General features: G+C 32.7%; 2 protein-coding genes and 1 long non-coding RNA gene across 3 annotated transcripts; 1 reads left to right on the top strand and 2 right to left on the bottom strand.

Moving 5' to 3' along the window:
- Nucleotides 1-671: 671 nt before the first annotated feature.
- Moca-cyp (nuclear cyclophilin protein Moca-cyp) lies at nt 672-8,674 on the bottom strand. The gene is made up of 15 exons (XM_089270445.1): nt 8,442-8,674; nt 8,248-8,322; nt 8,076-8,183; nt 7,963-8,007; nt 7,812-7,899; nt 7,390-7,419; nt 7,150-7,295; nt 6,964-7,087; nt 6,648-6,897; nt 6,471-6,586; nt 6,326-6,406; nt 4,016-6,264; nt 1,433-2,463; nt 1,293-1,369; nt 672-1,190 (listed from the first exon to the last, which is right to left on the bottom strand). Exons 1-15 carry the CDS (start codon nt 8,503-8,505, stop codon nt 881-883), a joined length of 4,794 nt encoding a protein of 1,597 aa, XP_089126571.1. The 5' UTR covers nt 8,506-8,674; the 3' UTR covers nt 672-880.
- A 2,640-nt stretch (nt 8,675-11,314) lies between these two features.
- LOC107372079 (nose resistant to fluoxetine protein 6) lies at nt 11,315-16,900 on the top strand. Its single transcript, XM_015940228.3, has 12 exons — nt 11,315-11,725; nt 12,546-12,848; nt 12,922-13,024; nt 13,563-13,825; nt 13,894-13,987; nt 14,087-14,173; nt 14,244-14,409; nt 15,251-15,453; nt 15,789-15,906; nt 15,984-16,179; nt 16,267-16,469; nt 16,548-16,900. Exons 1-12 carry the CDS (start codon nt 11,422-11,424, stop codon nt 16,665-16,667), a joined length of 2,160 nt encoding a protein of 719 aa, XP_015795714.2. The 5' UTR covers nt 11,315-11,421; the 3' UTR covers nt 16,668-16,900.
- On the bottom strand, nt 13,520-15,289 carry LOC107372085 (uncharacterized). The gene is made up of 3 exons (XR_016198174.1): nt 15,149-15,289; nt 14,767-15,002; nt 13,520-14,586 (listed from the first exon to the last, which is right to left on the bottom strand). It is a non-coding gene; the product is annotated as an uncharacterized LOC107372085 (long non-coding RNA).
- Nucleotides 16,901-18,055: the final 1,155 nt, after the last annotated feature.

The raw sequence follows: 18,055 nt of genomic DNA, 5'->3' as shown, positions 1-18,055 counted from the left end.
ACATTGTTCAACAGTTGGACTTCAACTTGAATCAAACGTAATTTAATCATGCTATTGTTTACTTTTCGTAGTCAGGAAAATTATGAAAAATATTTATCACATAAATTAATCATGATCCTAACCTTCATTTTCTGAAATTTCCAGATTACAAAAATATTTTTTATTCATTCAAACAATAAATATGTACTGTATGTACTAATAAACGAATAACATTGCCAAATTAAAGATGAATATTAATACAAATTACAAATAATTTAAATGATCTGAATTTTGTATCAATCTAGATAATTTCCTGGATTCAATAGGTCAATCAAAACTGATTTGAATAGCGCGCAATTAAATTGACGTTTTTAATGAAATGGGGAATATTCGTGAAACAGACATTGTTGCATCTGTTGCAGTTAATACAGAGATTTATAGATTTTAATGTTTATTGCAAAATAAATTGCAATGATCTTGATCTAGATCATTAAATATATCATCATGGTACTTTCATACGATAAGCTTTTATAGATGAAACTGAGCTACAAGTTTATAAGAATCAAAAGTTCATATAAATGTTGTTTGCTATTTTGTAGTTTTGTTTTACATTCGGAAGCTCCATATTTAAATATCGATCAAGTTTTATTGTCATGATGTGATTTAAATTAGCAAGGACAAAGATGTTTAAAAATGTACTTATCAGTTTATTTCATAAGTTAATAAATTACTAGTTAAAATCAAGAAATAAATAAATAGATAAATAAATAGAGTAGCAAATCTCAATGCTCATTTGAGCTCAATATGTAGCTTTCAATACTTTTGAGCTCAATTGCTTTGTATTCAGTCTACAAAATCTTCTCGGATCAAATTAAGCATCATTTTGAAATTCAAAATTTGATCACTGAAGTTGAGGAGCTGAACTTGATGCTGTTGGTGAAAATGTCAACCTCAATCGACTTATTAAAGTTCGAATTTCATCAGTAATGCGGTAAATTCGATCCCTAATTGCTTCCAAGTAACCATTAGTTATATTAGAAACAGAAGTTCCAGATGATGATGAGGAGGAGGTAGAAGAAGAAGATACGCTTGCTGAGTCACTGAGAGCACTTCCGACGGCAGCGGTTTCAGCGGAAAGGTTAGTTGCTGAAGATCCAACTCCGATTGTTTGCATACGATTTTGTAATCGCTCCAAGCTGATGCGAACTCGTCTAGTAATTGAAAGTAAAGAATTGATAATAGATTAAAAAGATGATCAGAAATAAGATGAAACCTCAATGCACTAATTATGCAATTCTAATAAAATTTCTCACCTCAAATAATTGAGTAAAGAACGGAAAACAGCAGCGGTAACATAACGACGACTTGAAACCAGTTCAGAAATGACACTCTGAAATGAAAAGTTATAGTTAGATCTTAAATCACAATTAACATTTATTTAATTAAAACTTACCTCTACATTTAGAGCAACTCGGTTTACTTCATCAATCATGGATTGAATTTGAGTGGCTCCTTGTTTGTTAACATTTTCATCTTCAGCAGGAGGTAAAGACTCGCCAACAAGATCACTAGAGATATCTTTAACACTGGGATTAGACAATGCAATTCCAGATGAACCAGCACCATAGACTAATGGGACGGAAGTTGATGATGAACCTGAGCTAGACTCATCCTCAGTATTAAGGTAAATTTTTACTTGCTCTTCAAGATCAATCAATAATTTGGTTGCTTGATCAACAGAATCTGCAATTAACTCCGATCCTTCTTGAGGCTTAACACCATTTCCATATTGAGCTGGGACAGATGTACTAGTCACAACAGTTACACCATTGGTGATGGAAGTAGAAGATACTACCGATTGACTTGGAGCAGCTACTTTCTGGACAATTGGACTGGCTTGTTCGGGTACTACTGGAGCTTTTTCTTTGACTAAATTTTTGACAACAACATTACTCTCGGGTGACTTTGAAATTGCGGTTACTTCTTGGGGTAATTCTGTATTGGTTGCTTGAGAAGCACCACTGGAGCTTGATGCATAGTGTAAAGGCTGGAGATTATTCTTTTCATCTTCACTTGAGACTTTGTCTTTGATTTCACCATCAGAATCAGTACGGATTTCCGATTTCTTTTCTTCAGCTGAGTTTACTCCGACTGATTGATCATCTGCTTCTTCTCTTGACTTTGCCTCTTCAGGTTGACTAGTAACTGATTCTTGAACAGAGGCTATTGGTACTGAAGCAACCTTATCCTTCTTTGGTTCATCGACAACAGGTGATGAGGGTACTTTTTCAGCACTAAGGTGTCCAATCGAATCAATCAAATCAACTGAGCTAGGAAGATGAATGCCTTCCAAGGGTACTTCTTCACTGAGTTTAAGGATAAAACTTGCTTCATCAGATTCACCATAACCGGGAGGTTTTTCTGTGCCATCAGGTTGAGCATTGATATTTGAATCACTCTTAACAGCAACTGGAGATGTTGAACCTATCAAGAATTAAAAATATGATATTGATATTGATACAAAAGTGTTAAATTGAAAAAGCATAAGAAGATAGAAAGAAACACTTTGTTGATTACACGTTTTGGTTCTAGTAAACATTGACATTTATAGATGTAAACTATCCAAGACTTCGAACTGACTTCTTATGTAATCAGCGAAAAGTAGAGTTTGAAAAAGTCTTTCTTGTTTAAATTGTACTGCAATCACAAAAATCGCAAAATTTCTTGACAATCTAAATTGAATGATGAAAATGAACAACTTACCTAAAGAGACCAATGCAAGTAACAAGGTGAATGGGATTAACAGGTCCATAGATGGATAATTGTTGTCAACTTTCCTAGTAAAGGCTTAGAAAGAGTAGAGGATGATGATTGCGGCTGAAACTAAGGAATCAAAATGAACGACTAAATGAGTTAACGGATAAATTCTGTCCTCTTTGGTTAAACCAGATTAATGAATAAAGTTTGGAATTTTGAAATGAAATGAAGCAGTACAACTTAATTGATTAAGAAAAAAGGAGCTGCCAATTTGATGATGAAGGTTAGATAGTGATCCATCTTTAAGTTGCGGTCAAAAATAACAGGAAAAACATGTATTTCCAATGACTTCTCAGGGCAGGATTAGATTAAAGCCGCTGATTATTTATGAAAAATAAGAGAAGAGGAAGAGAAGGATAAAGATGGTTAAAGATACTGAAAGATGACGGTTTTGATGGAAAGGCGACGAGAATGAAAAAACAAGAAGTCAAGGAAGAGGCCGTTGCCTGAAATATACTTGAGTCGTTGATTCCATCTTCTCAGGCTTTATTAATTTCAGTTAAGTGAACCGGACTTTGGTGGTTAACAAAATGATCTAGATTATGACCCTCATGTCATTCAGGGTGACTACTTCCGACATCCCGATAATCTGACAAGTTAGGTTGCAAGTAAAGATTGCAGCTGTTTGACTATAATATAATAATTAACCATTTCCTAATGATTAGCTGTATTTCTAGTCAGAAATTTGACTTTAATCAAAATTTAAGTTGGTAGCTAAATTAATAGCTAATACTTAATAAGTAACCATTAGAAGCTAAAATAACAGAATTGTTTCCAATTGAGAAACGAAAAAAGTTTACCATTCAATGATATTGACAGAATTACTACGAATTCTCATTTTATTTAGACGTTGAATATTTTACAGAATCAATCATCAATCCTCATGTTTTATCCAATACTACAATGTAGAAAAACAGTCAAGAAAAAAAGGAATAAAAGATTGATTGATGTTATAATTGATCATTGTAAAAGACTTATCAAAGATACATTTAAATTTACCAACTTTAATCTTATTCGAAGTCGATTGAATTAAAGATGGATCCGTTTTGATATATTTAACACAAAATGTTCAGATGCTCTTACCGATTCCTTGATTTTTATCGATGTAATCAAAGATGGAGTTGTGCGATGTTTACATGCTTCATGTTTGAACAAATCTAATCTCACATGGCTTCTCAAAATCAATACCAAACATCGACTTGAGGTTAATCGTTTATTTATTCAGATGAAGATGAACTTGAGTATGATGATTTGGAGCTGGAGCCGGAAGATGATGAACTAGAGTCAGATGAGGTTGATGAAGAGGAAGATGACGACGAAGATGGCGATGAGGATACTGAAGATGAAGAAGATGACGATGAAGCTGATCGTTGACGTCTCTTCTTATCACTCTCATCACGACTTTTATTACGAGCAGGTCGAGAATCACTGTGCTTAGTTGCACGCTCAACAGAACGTCTCTTTTCTCTTCTGTCAGAAACTTTAACTTTATCTCCATTGTCACTTCTTTCGGTCCTTCGTCGATTTGTGTCTATGTCTTCGTTACTTTTTACATTAACATTCTTTTCAAAAGATGCGTCTGAAACGGTACTAATTTCGTTTTCTTCTTTATTTTTTCTTCTACTATCAGATATTTTATCTAAATTGTCTCGTTCTCTACGCTTTTCTTCTCTGTGATCAAGATCACGCTTCTTTTCATTTTCATCTCTTTCTTTTCTTCTACGATCAGAATTTTTATCAATACTGTCTTTTTCTTTCTCACTTCTTCTCTCTTCTCGACTAGTGTTTTCATTGGCAGATTTTTCTCTTCGATCAGAAACTACAGCTTTATCTCTGTCATCTTTTCTTTCAGTTGTTTTACGATTTGAATCTATATCAAGAGTATCTCTATCTTTTCGTCTCTCTTCTCGACCGATTCTTTCATTAACAATTCTGTCTCTTCTATCTCCATCATCATTTCTATCAGTTCTACGTCGATATGAGTCGTCACTTTTTACATTAGTAAGCCTATCAGTTGTTTGTTCTGGGACGTTAGTAGTTCTGTTTTCTTCCTTTTGTTTTTTATTTCGATCATAACTCTTGTCTTCATCTTTTTCTTTACGCCTTTCCTCTCTATGACTAAGATCACGGTCAACCTTTTCCTTTTCATCTCTTTCATTTCGATTACGATCAGAAATTTTGTCCATACTGTCCTTTTCTTTCTCTTTGTCTTTTTCACTTCGTCTCTCTTCTCGGCTAGTATTTTCATTTCCAGATTTCTCTCTGTGTGCAGAAACTACAGTTCGATCTCCATCGTCATTTTTTTCGGCTGTTTTACGGCCAGAATCTACATCAGAACTTTCTTTGTCTTTTCGTCTTTCGTCTCGGGAGATATTCTCACGACCAGTTCTTTCTCGTCGATCTCTATCATCATATCTGTCAGTTCTTCGTCGATATGAATCCTTTTCACCATCTCCATCATCATTTCGTTCGGATTTTTTACGACTTGAGTCCATATCAATACTGTCTTTGTCCTTTCTTCTCTCTTCTCTACCAGTATTTTCGTATGTAGATTTTTCTCTTCGATCAGAAACTAAAACTTTATCTTCATCGTCTTTTCTTTCGCTTGTTTTACGACTTGAATCTATATCAAGAGTATCTCTATCTTTTCGTCTTTCTTCTCGACCAATTTTCTCATTAGCAGTTCTTTCTCTTCGATCTCCATCATCATTTCTGTCAGTTCTTCGTCGATATGAGTCTTCAGTATTTTTTATATTAATAAGGCTCTCCGGTGTTTGTTCTGGGACGATAGGAACTTTGTTGCCATCCTTCTGTTTTCTATAACGATCATGACTTTTATCTTCGTCTTTTTCTCTGCGTCTTTCCTCTCTATGACCAGAGTCTTCTGCATCTACATCAGCATTTTTATCGGTTCTTCTTCGATGTGATTCTTTGACTTCATCACTTTTTGAATTAACAAACCTCTCTGATGCTTTTTCTGAGACTATTGTACTATTGTCTTCTTTTAGTTCTTTTTTGCGATCGGGATTTTCATCTGGATCATCCATTTCTTTAGACTTTTCTTCGCTGTTGTCAAGATTGAGCTCAACCTTTTTTTCATCGCTTCTGTTTTTTCTTTTACGGTCAGAATTCCTATCAGTATTGTCTCTGTTTTTCTCACTGCGTCTTTCTTCACGACTAGAATTTTCATATACATTTTTGGCTCTTCTTCTATGACCAGATTCTTTGTCGCTATCTTCTTTGCCTTCTGATTTCTCCTCCTTGTGACCAGAATCTTTTTCATTGGTAGTTTTCGCTTTTTTCCTTCGGTCAAGATCTTTATCATCTTCATCTCTATCTAGTCTACGACGTTCTCGATGATCATCTCTATCATTTCTTGATCTTGAACCAAATTCGTCATATCGGCCACGGTTGTAATCATTTTCTCGTCTGAATCTGTCTCTACCTTGATAACTGTATCTATCGGATCTGTCGAAATTGTATATTTAGTTAGTTTTCCAGAGCATGATAATAAGCAAATTCATCTTACCTTCGATCAAATTTATCCCCATTTCTCTCATTACGATCACTTCTATTGTTGTTCCTATCATCCAAATTAGCATCATTATCTCTGTGAATAATAAGGAGCATTAAAATATTTAGTTTCATAACATAGTAAATTATAACTAACAAACCTTTTGTCTGATTTCAAAACTTCATCGAGACGCATAACTCGAGATTGTGCAAATTTCCAGTGAGGTGGTGTTTCACTTCCATTACGCATTGCTCCAGGAGATGGAGTGCGATAACGCTATTATTGAAAAAATTAAACAAATTATTTCTTGAAACATAGTTGTTGCAGTCATACTTACTCTAAACCCTCTTCCTTTAATTTTACGTCCAGATCTAGTGACTTGGACTCGAGGTTTGCTTAGACGATCTTTTACTGATGATTCATCTTGATTCTCGTTCTTTTTATCGTCATCTTTTTTAACTACAGTTCTCATTAGGAATTTGTTTTCAGGTATTTCAGGAATCTCATCGGGCTTTACACTACACTCATATTCATTATCGTCTACGGGTTTGACTGGTTCTACATTATTAGCAGTCTCAGCCTCATCACTGGAACGAAGATATTATCAACATTAGTTCAAATTTTACAATATAATTATGAAATCCATTCATTACTTTTTTGTTTCCTTTTCATCATTGGAGTTTTTACTATGTTTTTTGCTCTTTTTGCTTTTCTTCTTCTTTTTGCTTTTACTTTTTTCGCCATCCTCGGATTCGGAATGTCTTCTCTTTTTCTTTTCTGTTGAAATAAAATAATGTGGTAAGTAAAAACAGGGAATATATTCAAATTAAAAACTAAACCTTTCGATTTGATTTGAGGAACCAGTTCTCCACAGTTGCATATCATCACATTCGTCAGAGGCTTGGATGCCTTGTCAGTTGGCTGATTTTCAATTTCATCTACGATCTCATGTCCAGAAAAAACATGGCCAAACACAACATGAACTCTGTGAGGATAAAAAAATTTATTAGTTTATGAAAAATCACAAAAGAATGGGAAATGGTAAAGATTTCCACTAAAATATTGAGAAAGACACTTACCCATCTAGATGAGGAGCCGGCTTAGTAGTGCTGTACAGGAATCAGAAAAAACGTTATCCAGTAAGGTATAGTTGAACAGTTGAAGCGAATAAACATTCATTGGTAATTCCAATCATCCAATAGGACAATGGTTAACTTTGTGTTTGGTAAATTTGAAGGGGATCTTGTAAAGTTGTCAACTCTTTATCCAAACATTGAAAAGTTTGATCACCATTACGTTTAATTTCAAGTGCAGACTAGTGTTTCACTAGATCCAAAGTTTCCCTCTAAATGGAACCTATTGAATACCTCAATATTAGACTCACTTTCCACCAAACTAGTGATCCTGATCCCCATACAATAATTGTGATCAGCCAAGTTAACCGTCAGATTTAAAAAGACAACAGTAAAGAAAATAGAGAAAAAGTCATTCTCAAACTTACATGAAAAACTGCGATCCGTTAGTGTTTGGTCCTCGATTCGCCATAGAAAGTAGATAAGGTTTGTCATGCTTCATTTCAAAATTTTCGTCTAAACAAAATGAGTTGAAATTAGTACACAAACAAATAGTAGTGTATGGCATAAACTACAAACCTTTGAAAGTTCCTCCATAAATTGATTCTCCTCCTCTTCCATTTCCTAAAGTATAAAAAAAGTCTAAGAAACCATCTATGCAAAGACAATGTTGTTAAAAGAAAATGTGTTACCATTAGAGAAGTCTCCTCCTTGGATCATGAAGTTTTTAACAACACGGTGAAAAACAACATCTTTGTAGTGTAGAGGCTTATCTGTAGTTTTTCCGAGACCCATTTCCCCTGAAAATAACATGAAAATGATTAGAATATAAGAAATAAACAAAATCTAAGATCATACTCTTACCTGTACAGAGAGCCCGGAAATTTTCACAAGTTTTGGGACAAATATCATTGAACAACTCAAAGACAACCCGTCCAGCTAAGAAAATAAAGAAAATTTAAAATTGAGATGACATACTTTAAATAATTGCTGCATAACTGGGAAAATGGAATGTTTATAGCATGATTTTTAATAAATTAAAGCAGCAGAAATCTCACCTTGTCGGTCTCCTATCTTGATGTCAAAAAAACACCTTGTCCGGACCTTTTTGCTTGATGTCATAATTAGTTATTATACAATGGAAATCTCAACGCAATACAAGGACCCGTGGAAATTAGCAGACAAGAAAATCACAAAATATACCAAAAAGATTAAAAATCGAACAAAATAAATGAAACAATTTTCAAAATATGATTTAAACCAAGTTGTCCATTTGAAATACAAACAGCCGATGAAAAGACTCCTTTCAAAAGATTTTCAAACCTAACATAGGTTTAAGCGGTTTATGGAGGGATTTTCAAAATGGACTCTTTCCACATAAAATTAATTCGGGTTTCATCTTAACTAAACTTTACAATTTCTTTATAAAGAAGGTTAAGTAATTTTTACTTATATTTAATTGTGTGATTACAATTAAGATATTTTCTTGCAAGATATTATTTATAAATTGAAATCTTTTTTATACGAAAATTCCAGATAATGAGAATATCTTGAAATAGCTTATTTGCACTATTCGGGCAGCTTATTTTCAGGATTATCAATCTTCTTGAATGAATCAAATTCAAATTTAATTGTTTTTAAACTGATTTATTAAGTTTATTTATTGTTATTTTGAGAAAGAAAATAAGATCTATTTAATTGAAATCAAAGAAATTTAAATGCAATGCAAGTTTGATAGCTATTCCTTAGTTAAGGCCGTTGAAAAAATGCTTCTCATTTTCTGGTAGCTTACGGTACATTTTGACAATTTGGTCACTTATGTTGAGCGTTACCTAACCTGTACGACTGTTTACAGTCATGACTCATGAATGACTGATGCTACAAATTCGAACCATGCGTTTTCTTAGATTGAAGAACCATAAGTTTGAACGCTCAAGGTCTTACTGTTATTTGACCTCTAAATGATATTTGCAGATGATTTTTTAAGGTTGAAAATTTTTCAGATGGGCTGATGTTTGGCACAATTTGAAATCTTGCACCGTTGGCAAGATCTCTGAAAACCAATTATCCAAGTGTATGCAAACACTCATATCCTTTGACAAATATGATTCTATCTTAACTTCATCATCTTTGTAATGAATATTATTCAAATTCAACCATTCAAGAGCTGCATTAATAGAGTTAATTCTAACGAAATATTTTTTGTCAATTCTATCTTATTTAAAGAATCTTTCTCAATGAGAAAAGTTGCTTCAATAGGATGAGGCAATGAGTTCCTGATTTGATAGATATTTTGTGGAACAAGCATGAAATTAACTCTCCAATGTGTCTGATGCAGATGTGGTTTTCCTGAACCTACCTGACAAAAGGGGCTAACGCGTTTTATAGTTTGAAGCTCAAAATAAGTCAGATTGGACATGGTTAAAGGACATATTATATATTAACTGTGTAAAGCCTATTGAAAATTGCGCTTTAAGGCATTTGATTAATATGAAGTAACTAACACTAAACCATATGAAATAGTTTGTCTCTAAGAAAATGACCGGCAAATGTCATTTAGAGGTAAAATAATGGAGTGAATTACCTTGAAATTTCCACCTTGTGGTTTTTAAATCACCGCAAGCTCTTGGTTCAAGTCTAGAGTCTGAAGCACCAATCGTTCGTGAGTTGTGACTGCAAACAGGGTAAAAACATAATATTTTAAGTATAAGTATAAGTATATAACCTGTGTGGATAAATTATGGGACTTTAACCCATACAAGTACATTATAAAAAGTCCCATAATTAATCCACACAGGTTACATAATATTTTCGCGAGTTGATAACTTTCTTCCTGTTTTAAGCCAAATTTCAGGTTAATATCATTTTATGTCAAAGGTTGACCTCCCAAAAATGACCTTGGATGGTTTGAAATTTTGATTTGTTTCACCATTCCGTGGAATCAGATGAGAAACTTTCAATCATATTGATATAATCAAACTGGTTCTCTTGGGTTCAAGTAAATTTGATTATTTTTTGGTTGCCCAATGTTAATAAACCAGTTGCTTGTTTTCACCAAATGAAAAGGATTTATCAGTTTAATGAATCTCAATGATCATTTACCTGATCAATCACGATACTAGTGAAGGACAGAAAGAGTCGAACTGCCAATCAAGAGTTTTCCAATCATTCTTTATCAAATATACAATCGAAATGATAAAGTCTGGTAAACTAAACGATTTCTGAAGGAGAAAGCAATCGATGCATATGAAAATATTGAACCATAAAAACGGTTCAAGTTTGATCAGATATTAAAATCGCTAGATATCAAGAAAAACACAAGAAGGACAAAATTTGAGTCCAAAAATGAAAACAATTATTTACATCTCATAAAGCACACTGTAATTCCCCTTTAATGCAAATTACGATTAGATTAATCATTAGAAATGATCAACAAAAACGACTATTTGCTCATTTGGCCAGGACAACAACATTTGTAAAACTCAAAAAACTGGTTATTATGTTTTCATATTTATGTTATTTGTGTTGTCGATGAGACTTGCATCTCATTTTGAGTGAAATGACAATGTGATTAAATAATCATTTGGATCATTTTTGGGTAATTTTCTGGTTAACCCTAGAAGAGGTAAAGTGAAGGGTTAATTTTACTCCAAATTTCATCAACAGTCTGGGATTTCCTTTGCTTTAAACTTTCTCTTTTGCATTATTGATGGAAACGATTTTTCCTATCAAGATTGAGCAAGATCAGCAATACACATTTAGTACTTGCCCGAAGCGTTTCTCAAATCATGATGAAGATGAAAGCAATTAGATTGAACAACGTCAGACTGGCTTGTGTTATGAAACTTGTAAAGTGAGAAGCAAGGTATCAAGTGATGAAGGAGAAGATAAGATGAAAAGGTTCAATTTATAAATAAGATTCAGTTTGATCTTGTGAGTTAAACCATCCATTCAATTTCAATGTTTACAGTTAATCCAACTTTTCTATGTAATTATTTTCATTGCAATTGTTCAACTATTTAAGCCTTTTGCTTCAAAATGTTTCAAAATATTTATAGTTTTCTGCTTTTCTCAGTGATTTTTGTCAATTTTTGTGTTGCGCCTTTAATTAGTTTACAATTTAATAATACAAGTGAAGTGATTAACTCGTTGGACATTCATAAAGTGAGTGGATCAACATTAGATTTTGTGAATCTATTGAAGGATAAATCATTCTTTTGGTCAGCTTTGTTAAAATTGGATTCAATTGACAATGTTAACACGACAATCTCACCTTTATGTTACCAAAGTATTCAATTGATTATCAACAAATTTCAACAAGCAGATCCAATTGGTTTGAAAAGTAAGCTTTAAAATTGCTATAATATTATTTGTTTGCCATATTGCTTTGTAATTAGCTTTGATGATCACTTTGAATAAATTTTTCGGTTCACCTTTCATTTTCAATTTCATATATGTTAATGACCTGGAATTTAAAGGACCAAATTAGGAAGAAGGAAATGATTTCAGCAATTTACCGCCTTTTATACAAATGAGCTTTGACCAAGGCTAAATGAATCAAAAATTCAATTTTCGGTTCCTCATATTTAGTTATCAATTCAATCAGTTAGCCGATCAAACCTTATAATCTCAATGTCAAACCATTTTATTTCTTGTTACAGTTTCATCTCACGATTGATATTTGACCATCACTAACCACCCTGACTTGATTTCAATATCTAAAAACTTAACAAGTTGAAATAGCAAAGAAATGGGTTAACGATGTTAAAATTACAGTCCCAATGAGAAAGAGTCATCATTAAATATTTGAAAGTCTTTTACCGATAGCAATGGTTTTTTTGCTAAATATGACATAAAGTTCCGCATAAATGAGTTGCATAAAATGAATAGTTAACTAAATTGTCAAGTTGGACAAAAACAAATCCTAACTGCAAGCTGAAAATGATACGCAGAACTATTTTTTGTCTTCATTCTATTTTTAGATCAGAATTTGATTTTGATTTGATGCACTTAGACTGGATATTGATTGTGATTCTTGCCAAAAACATTTTGGTTCATCGGTTGTCTTTGTTATGAGTTATGTCATTTTGATGTCACTTTCTTTAAGTTAAACCAATTGTCATACAATAATTGCTAATTGCTTCCCTTCCTTTGATTAATAGTGATTGATTCATCAGCCAGTTTTCCAAATGGATTTCTTGATGGAACTTTAGTTGATTTCGGGGATTTCGATGAATGTCTTTCTCTTAAATTCCCTTTGCCCCTTCGAGTACCGGGCAATTCAACACATGAACATCAAATGACGGGTAAACATTGTATGGTTAAAGTCCACCCTATTCTCGATGTTAAACAGTACAAGGCATTGGAAAACTCGTGGATGGTTAAGAATGATTTTCCCTTGAACATCGGTATTTGCATTCCAAGCTCTTGTTCGACAAATGAAATTCAATTACTTCTCTCGAAAGGTATAAACTCGTCGTAATCGACTGTACTAATCACCATTTCCAATCGTCACTAATCACTTTCAATTCCTTGCAGCTTTGTATTCATCTTATCGTATAATTGAAAAGCCATACTGTGATGAACCATTTGAGAGCTCTAAATTTTTAAATAGCTTAACAACTGGACAATTGATATCCATGTAAGTTTACCACAAGCTGAGAATTTCCAAAATTAAAGTGAATGCTCGTATCTTGTTGACATTAATAGAATCGATTCATTATGGTGAGTTCATTGTACGCCAATGTATCAGTTAGATGTGTAGCACGATAATGAGTGAAGCAAAGTTTGAATAATGATGCTTCATGAAAATGAAAGTTTCTTTTCATGGCCTGAGGGAATTAATTAGGAGCAGGAAAACTGAGCCCATTTCAAGTTCTTGGTGCCATAACCCTTTCATGAGTCTGATAGTTTCTTAATCTCTGTAATTGACCATTCGGTCAACTTGAGTTCAGGCAAAGATTTACATGACAATGACCTTGAACGATAAACATTTCTTTGTAACTCGGTATCAGTGATTCTGTTGTCTTGTTGCTCTGTAAACGTGCATTCTGGAGTGTTCATTAGCATGAGGGTTCATTAGTTGTGAGGTAATAACTTATTGCCATAATAGATCGGGTCTTATGACGATTAACCATTCTGAATGGTGATTAAAGCCAATTTTTATTTATACTCAACAGATCTTATATTTTAGCAATGGTGATCATGGTTTTGGTTGCTTCACTCTATGATTTTTATTTGCGATTTTCAAAGCGAAAAGTGAATAAAATAGCTTCCAGTTTATCAGCAATTTCAGCGTTGTTGGATTTACTATCAGCTGACAATGAAAGGTTTAAAACTCGAAAAAAAAGTATTGATTTGATGAGATTTGTTTGGGTTGTAATCATTATAACAGCTCATGCAGCTTTCTGTGGAATCGAACCTCGAGTCATTTATAAAGTCGGTAAGTTTTCCAAGAGTTGATTAGAAAATAGAACGTCATCATAATAATGAGTTTTTTTTGTACAACAGCTAGATTAGATGTCGATTTACCACTTTTCTTCGAACGCTTCCATAACCAGCCTTTATTTAATGCTGCTGTTATTGAGGGCTTCTTTTACATCGGGTAAGATATTCAAGATTATTGTTAACATATATGTTGAAGTTGCACCAATGTTTTTTCAACTCTTTTACTTTCATCTTATCTCTTTCCTGGTGTTTCCAGAGGGTTCGTTACATATGTTTCATTGCATACGATGTTATTCAAGGGAACAGCTTCATTGGGCAGCTTCGCAATAAACCGATGGATGAGGTAAGCAGCAATTGTGTTATAATTTTGAGATTTGATTGAAAAATAATCTCTCACATCTTATTTACGTTAGATATATGCCTGGAATGATCAGTATAATGGCGGTGGAACAAGTTTGGCCTTTACTAACTAACGGACCAATGGCAGCTGAAGTCAGAGACAATATTTATAAAAACTGTGCCAAAAATTGGTGGAAAAATATTTTCTTCATCAACAACTTTGATGGTTTGGTAAACATGGTAAGTTTCTGTTTATATCCATTTAGCACACTTCAATGACCATGAACTTGCAGCTTTGCTGAATCAGAAGTTAATCCATTAAAGTATTATATTTCAGCATGGCTTATGAATAATCGTCGTACATAAGGCTTGCTCCTTTGATAGTCTTCTGAGTGATTATCCTTTGGTTACTTTCGCCTGAAAAATTCAGTTATAAGAAAACAATTTAGATTAGTAAATGTTGTTGAATCATACAAAGACAAGCTCTCGCCATTAAGCATAAATTTAAGTGCGTAAAAAAAGTTAATATCATGCTGCAGGGCATCCAATATTCATTGATAGTCATTAAAAAAAGTTGAAATTGAATTTGATCCATACATTGATAAATTTTCGCTAAGCTTTCTGGTCATGTTGCTAACTTTAGTCCCAACTCTATGATTGATTCACTACACTGGTACCAGAGTTGTTTCTTACGAAATGATCTGCATATTGAATCCAAGGTTGAGCGTAGAGTCATTGTCAATCCTGATTAATCCCGCAGGGTCATTAAATAAGATATTAGCAGTGATTTGTCTTTCAAATAAAAACACCGATAATCATTTTCTTTAAATAATCTAGAGACACAACAGAAAAATTTATTAGTATTCAATGAAGATTAACAGATTTACTTTAGCCTTGGCAACGTTGGGCGAATCTCACATAACTTGAATAGAACAGTAAAACAGGAATGAAATAAAAATTAACTAACGTTGAAACTTACCTTTAATCTATAATTTTCTTATTCAATTACGATGACATTAGATAAATATAAAACAATCCCAATGTCGATAATGACTGAGTTTCTTATCTATTTATTCAACAGTGCTTAACCCACACATGGTATGTTAGCGCAGACATTCAACTCTTCCTGATTGGATTAGCTGTTATGGCCATTTTAAGGTTCAACAGAACCATAGGTGTTTCACTGATGTATTTCTTGGTTATCCTAGGAATGATGTTAACAGGTTTAACAGCATATTTTGAGAATCATATCCCAGCAATCATCTTGGCCAACAAAGATTGGTGGTAAGTATGAGCACAACCTGAGCAGGAAATACAAATAAAGAAAACATGATTTATGTTTCGTCCACTAAATTGTAAACAAAGTCGTTAAAAATAGCTTTACGCACTTTAGGGATAAGTTGTTCTATTGAAATGAACATTGAAATTCAAGCAATTATTCAAACAGATTTTCAATTTACATTCAATATGAAGCAGAGTATTATAATTTTGAATAAACCGCTTAAAGAGCATGCTTGTACAACAAAGACTTTGTTTACATTTGATTCACATGGTTACATGTCGATAATGTTGTCGATTCAAAAGTTTCGATCATTTATTCATTTTTTTCTTAATTACAGGGGTTTTCTTGATTTTATTGACTATTCGTATCTCCCAACAACACCTCATCTTACTCCATATTTCATGGGAGTTCTGGTTGGTTATTACTTTAAAAATGATTCAAAGCTGCTCAATAAGGTAAGTTGTTTTGGCCCTAAATTTTCAATAACGGTTCAATAATGCTTTTCTAATCTTGTTGTTTCTTTATCATTTAGACAATTGAAAAGATACTTTGGCTTTTCTGTCCTATCATCTTTATCGTTATAACATTCATGCCAGCCTTATGGAACACATTCAAATGGGAACCTCAAAAGTATTACTCTGCAGCAATTTATTTGACTTTTTATCGCTTTTTGTGGACATTTGCTTTTGCATGGGGAATCTCCATTCTCACTAAATATGTAATTAAAGGTAAGAAAATTGTTTGATGTTTTTTCTCTGGTTGTTGTTTAATAGCATAATTCAGTAAATTAATTCCAATTTTCATCATTTTCACAGTTGTTAAATTTATGAAAGAAGCTTCCGGAATGTCTAAGTATCCGACTGGAAATCCTACTTCATCTCCAAGTTCATTCCATGTAACTTCATTAATTTTGGGAGTCGCTCGAATGTATTTCTCTATTTATTTGGTACATTCAATTTATGTTCGTTGGTATTGGACATCTTCAAGACAATTATTTGTTTATGATGCATTTAATATCGTTAGTATATCGATTAATCATCTTATCGAGAAAGTACATGTTCAATGTTATTTAACTTTCCTTTTTTTTATTTTACAGGGAGAAAGAACTGTTCTCATGGTTGGAATGTCGATTATAACAGCATTTTTCTTCTATGTATTGTTTGAATGTCCATTTGAGAATCTAAGGACCAGTATATTCAAGAAAACGATTGAATAATTATTTATAATTATTATTAGTAGTAACAAACTAGTAAATTTGTGATTATGCAAAGCTAATATGTGATAAACTATTACTAAAGAAGAGCGCAATTTTCTGAAAACTTACCACCAACCTCGCAATTATCACCATCTTTTCGAAATTTGATATAAATTTTTATTTATTTAATTTATGTAATTAGTAAATGTACCTTAATTAATTATGGAAGATCATTAAACAAGATTTAATCTTTATTGAATCAGCATTCTTTCTTTTATTATTTGCTTGTAAAATTTAGTCGGCTCACATTTTAACACATTTTACGTTTTTTCAACTGAAACAGCATATAATTTCGGTTGTTTTTACTAAAAAGACACAATTAACGCAATCGTCTTATTTATACACAACTTGATGTAATTTTGGACAAAAATGGGCAAAAATAGATAAAAATGAATCTCTTCCAAATTTAGATTCTGTCAGTTTGTAGGGAAATGTAACCTTCGTCGATTTGTGTGATTTAAAAGTTTCACTGTTCTTTAGTTTTCGAGAAAATCGACTTCGCAAAATAAAACTTCTTTTGCTTTTTGTATGATTATGGAAGAAGAATTTTTCATTAAACTCATTTTCCCGATGTAACTTTTTATGCCGAACAAGAAAATGCATTTTATTGCATGAAATAAAAGTTTAGTTTCTGTAAAACAGTTTAGTTCGATTTGCAATTAAATCGAAAGATGTCTATGATCGAAAGAGTTAGAGAGCTGAAACGCATTATTTTCACATAAATATTGTTTGTACACATCGTACATAGAAAACTTTTTTCAATTTATGGATTGATCGCTTGATTTCGGTAATTAACCTAAAAACATTCAGCCTCGATATTTCGAGAATAACATCGCCTAAAATCTTGATTCTTTGACCAATAATTAGATTTAATATAGGCTATGGTATATTGAAGTTTTTAGACAAGTCAAGAAACTACAAAAAAAGTTATAGCCTTGTATAACTTAGGTTACCAGATTTGATACCAGATTAATAAAGGTAAATGGTTAATTGTGAGATGTTAGATGATTACTCTTCATTTAATGTGTTAACTCTGATTTCTTCGACATTCAATCTTATTATGATATAGACCGTAGCTCAATCTTATGATTAGTCCAAGAATGATGATTTTATGGCATGTTAATCCTCGAAATATTCAGGTTCGTAGTTTTTAGGTAAATGGCTAAAATCAAGAGAACTATTGATGAATTGCAGAAATTGACTGACTCATGAGGTGTAAAAATAATTTTTATCTGTGGATAATAAGTTTCAGCTCTCTAAATTATTCGGTTACAGAGATCTTTCGATTTAATTGCAAATCGAACTTAACTGATTTACAGAAGAACAAAGTTTTATTTTATTCTATAAAG

The sequence above is a fragment of the Tetranychus urticae genome, chromosome 1 (genome assembly GCF_039701765.1).
Source record: "Tetranychus urticae isolate SD_2017Ah chromosome 1, NJAU_TeUrti_SD_1.0, whole genome shotgun sequence".
NCBI classification, from domain to species: Eukaryota; Metazoa; Arthropoda; class Arachnida; order Trombidiformes; family Tetranychidae; genus Tetranychus; species Tetranychus urticae.
This window is presented reverse-complemented; position numbering and strand designations above follow the sequence as displayed.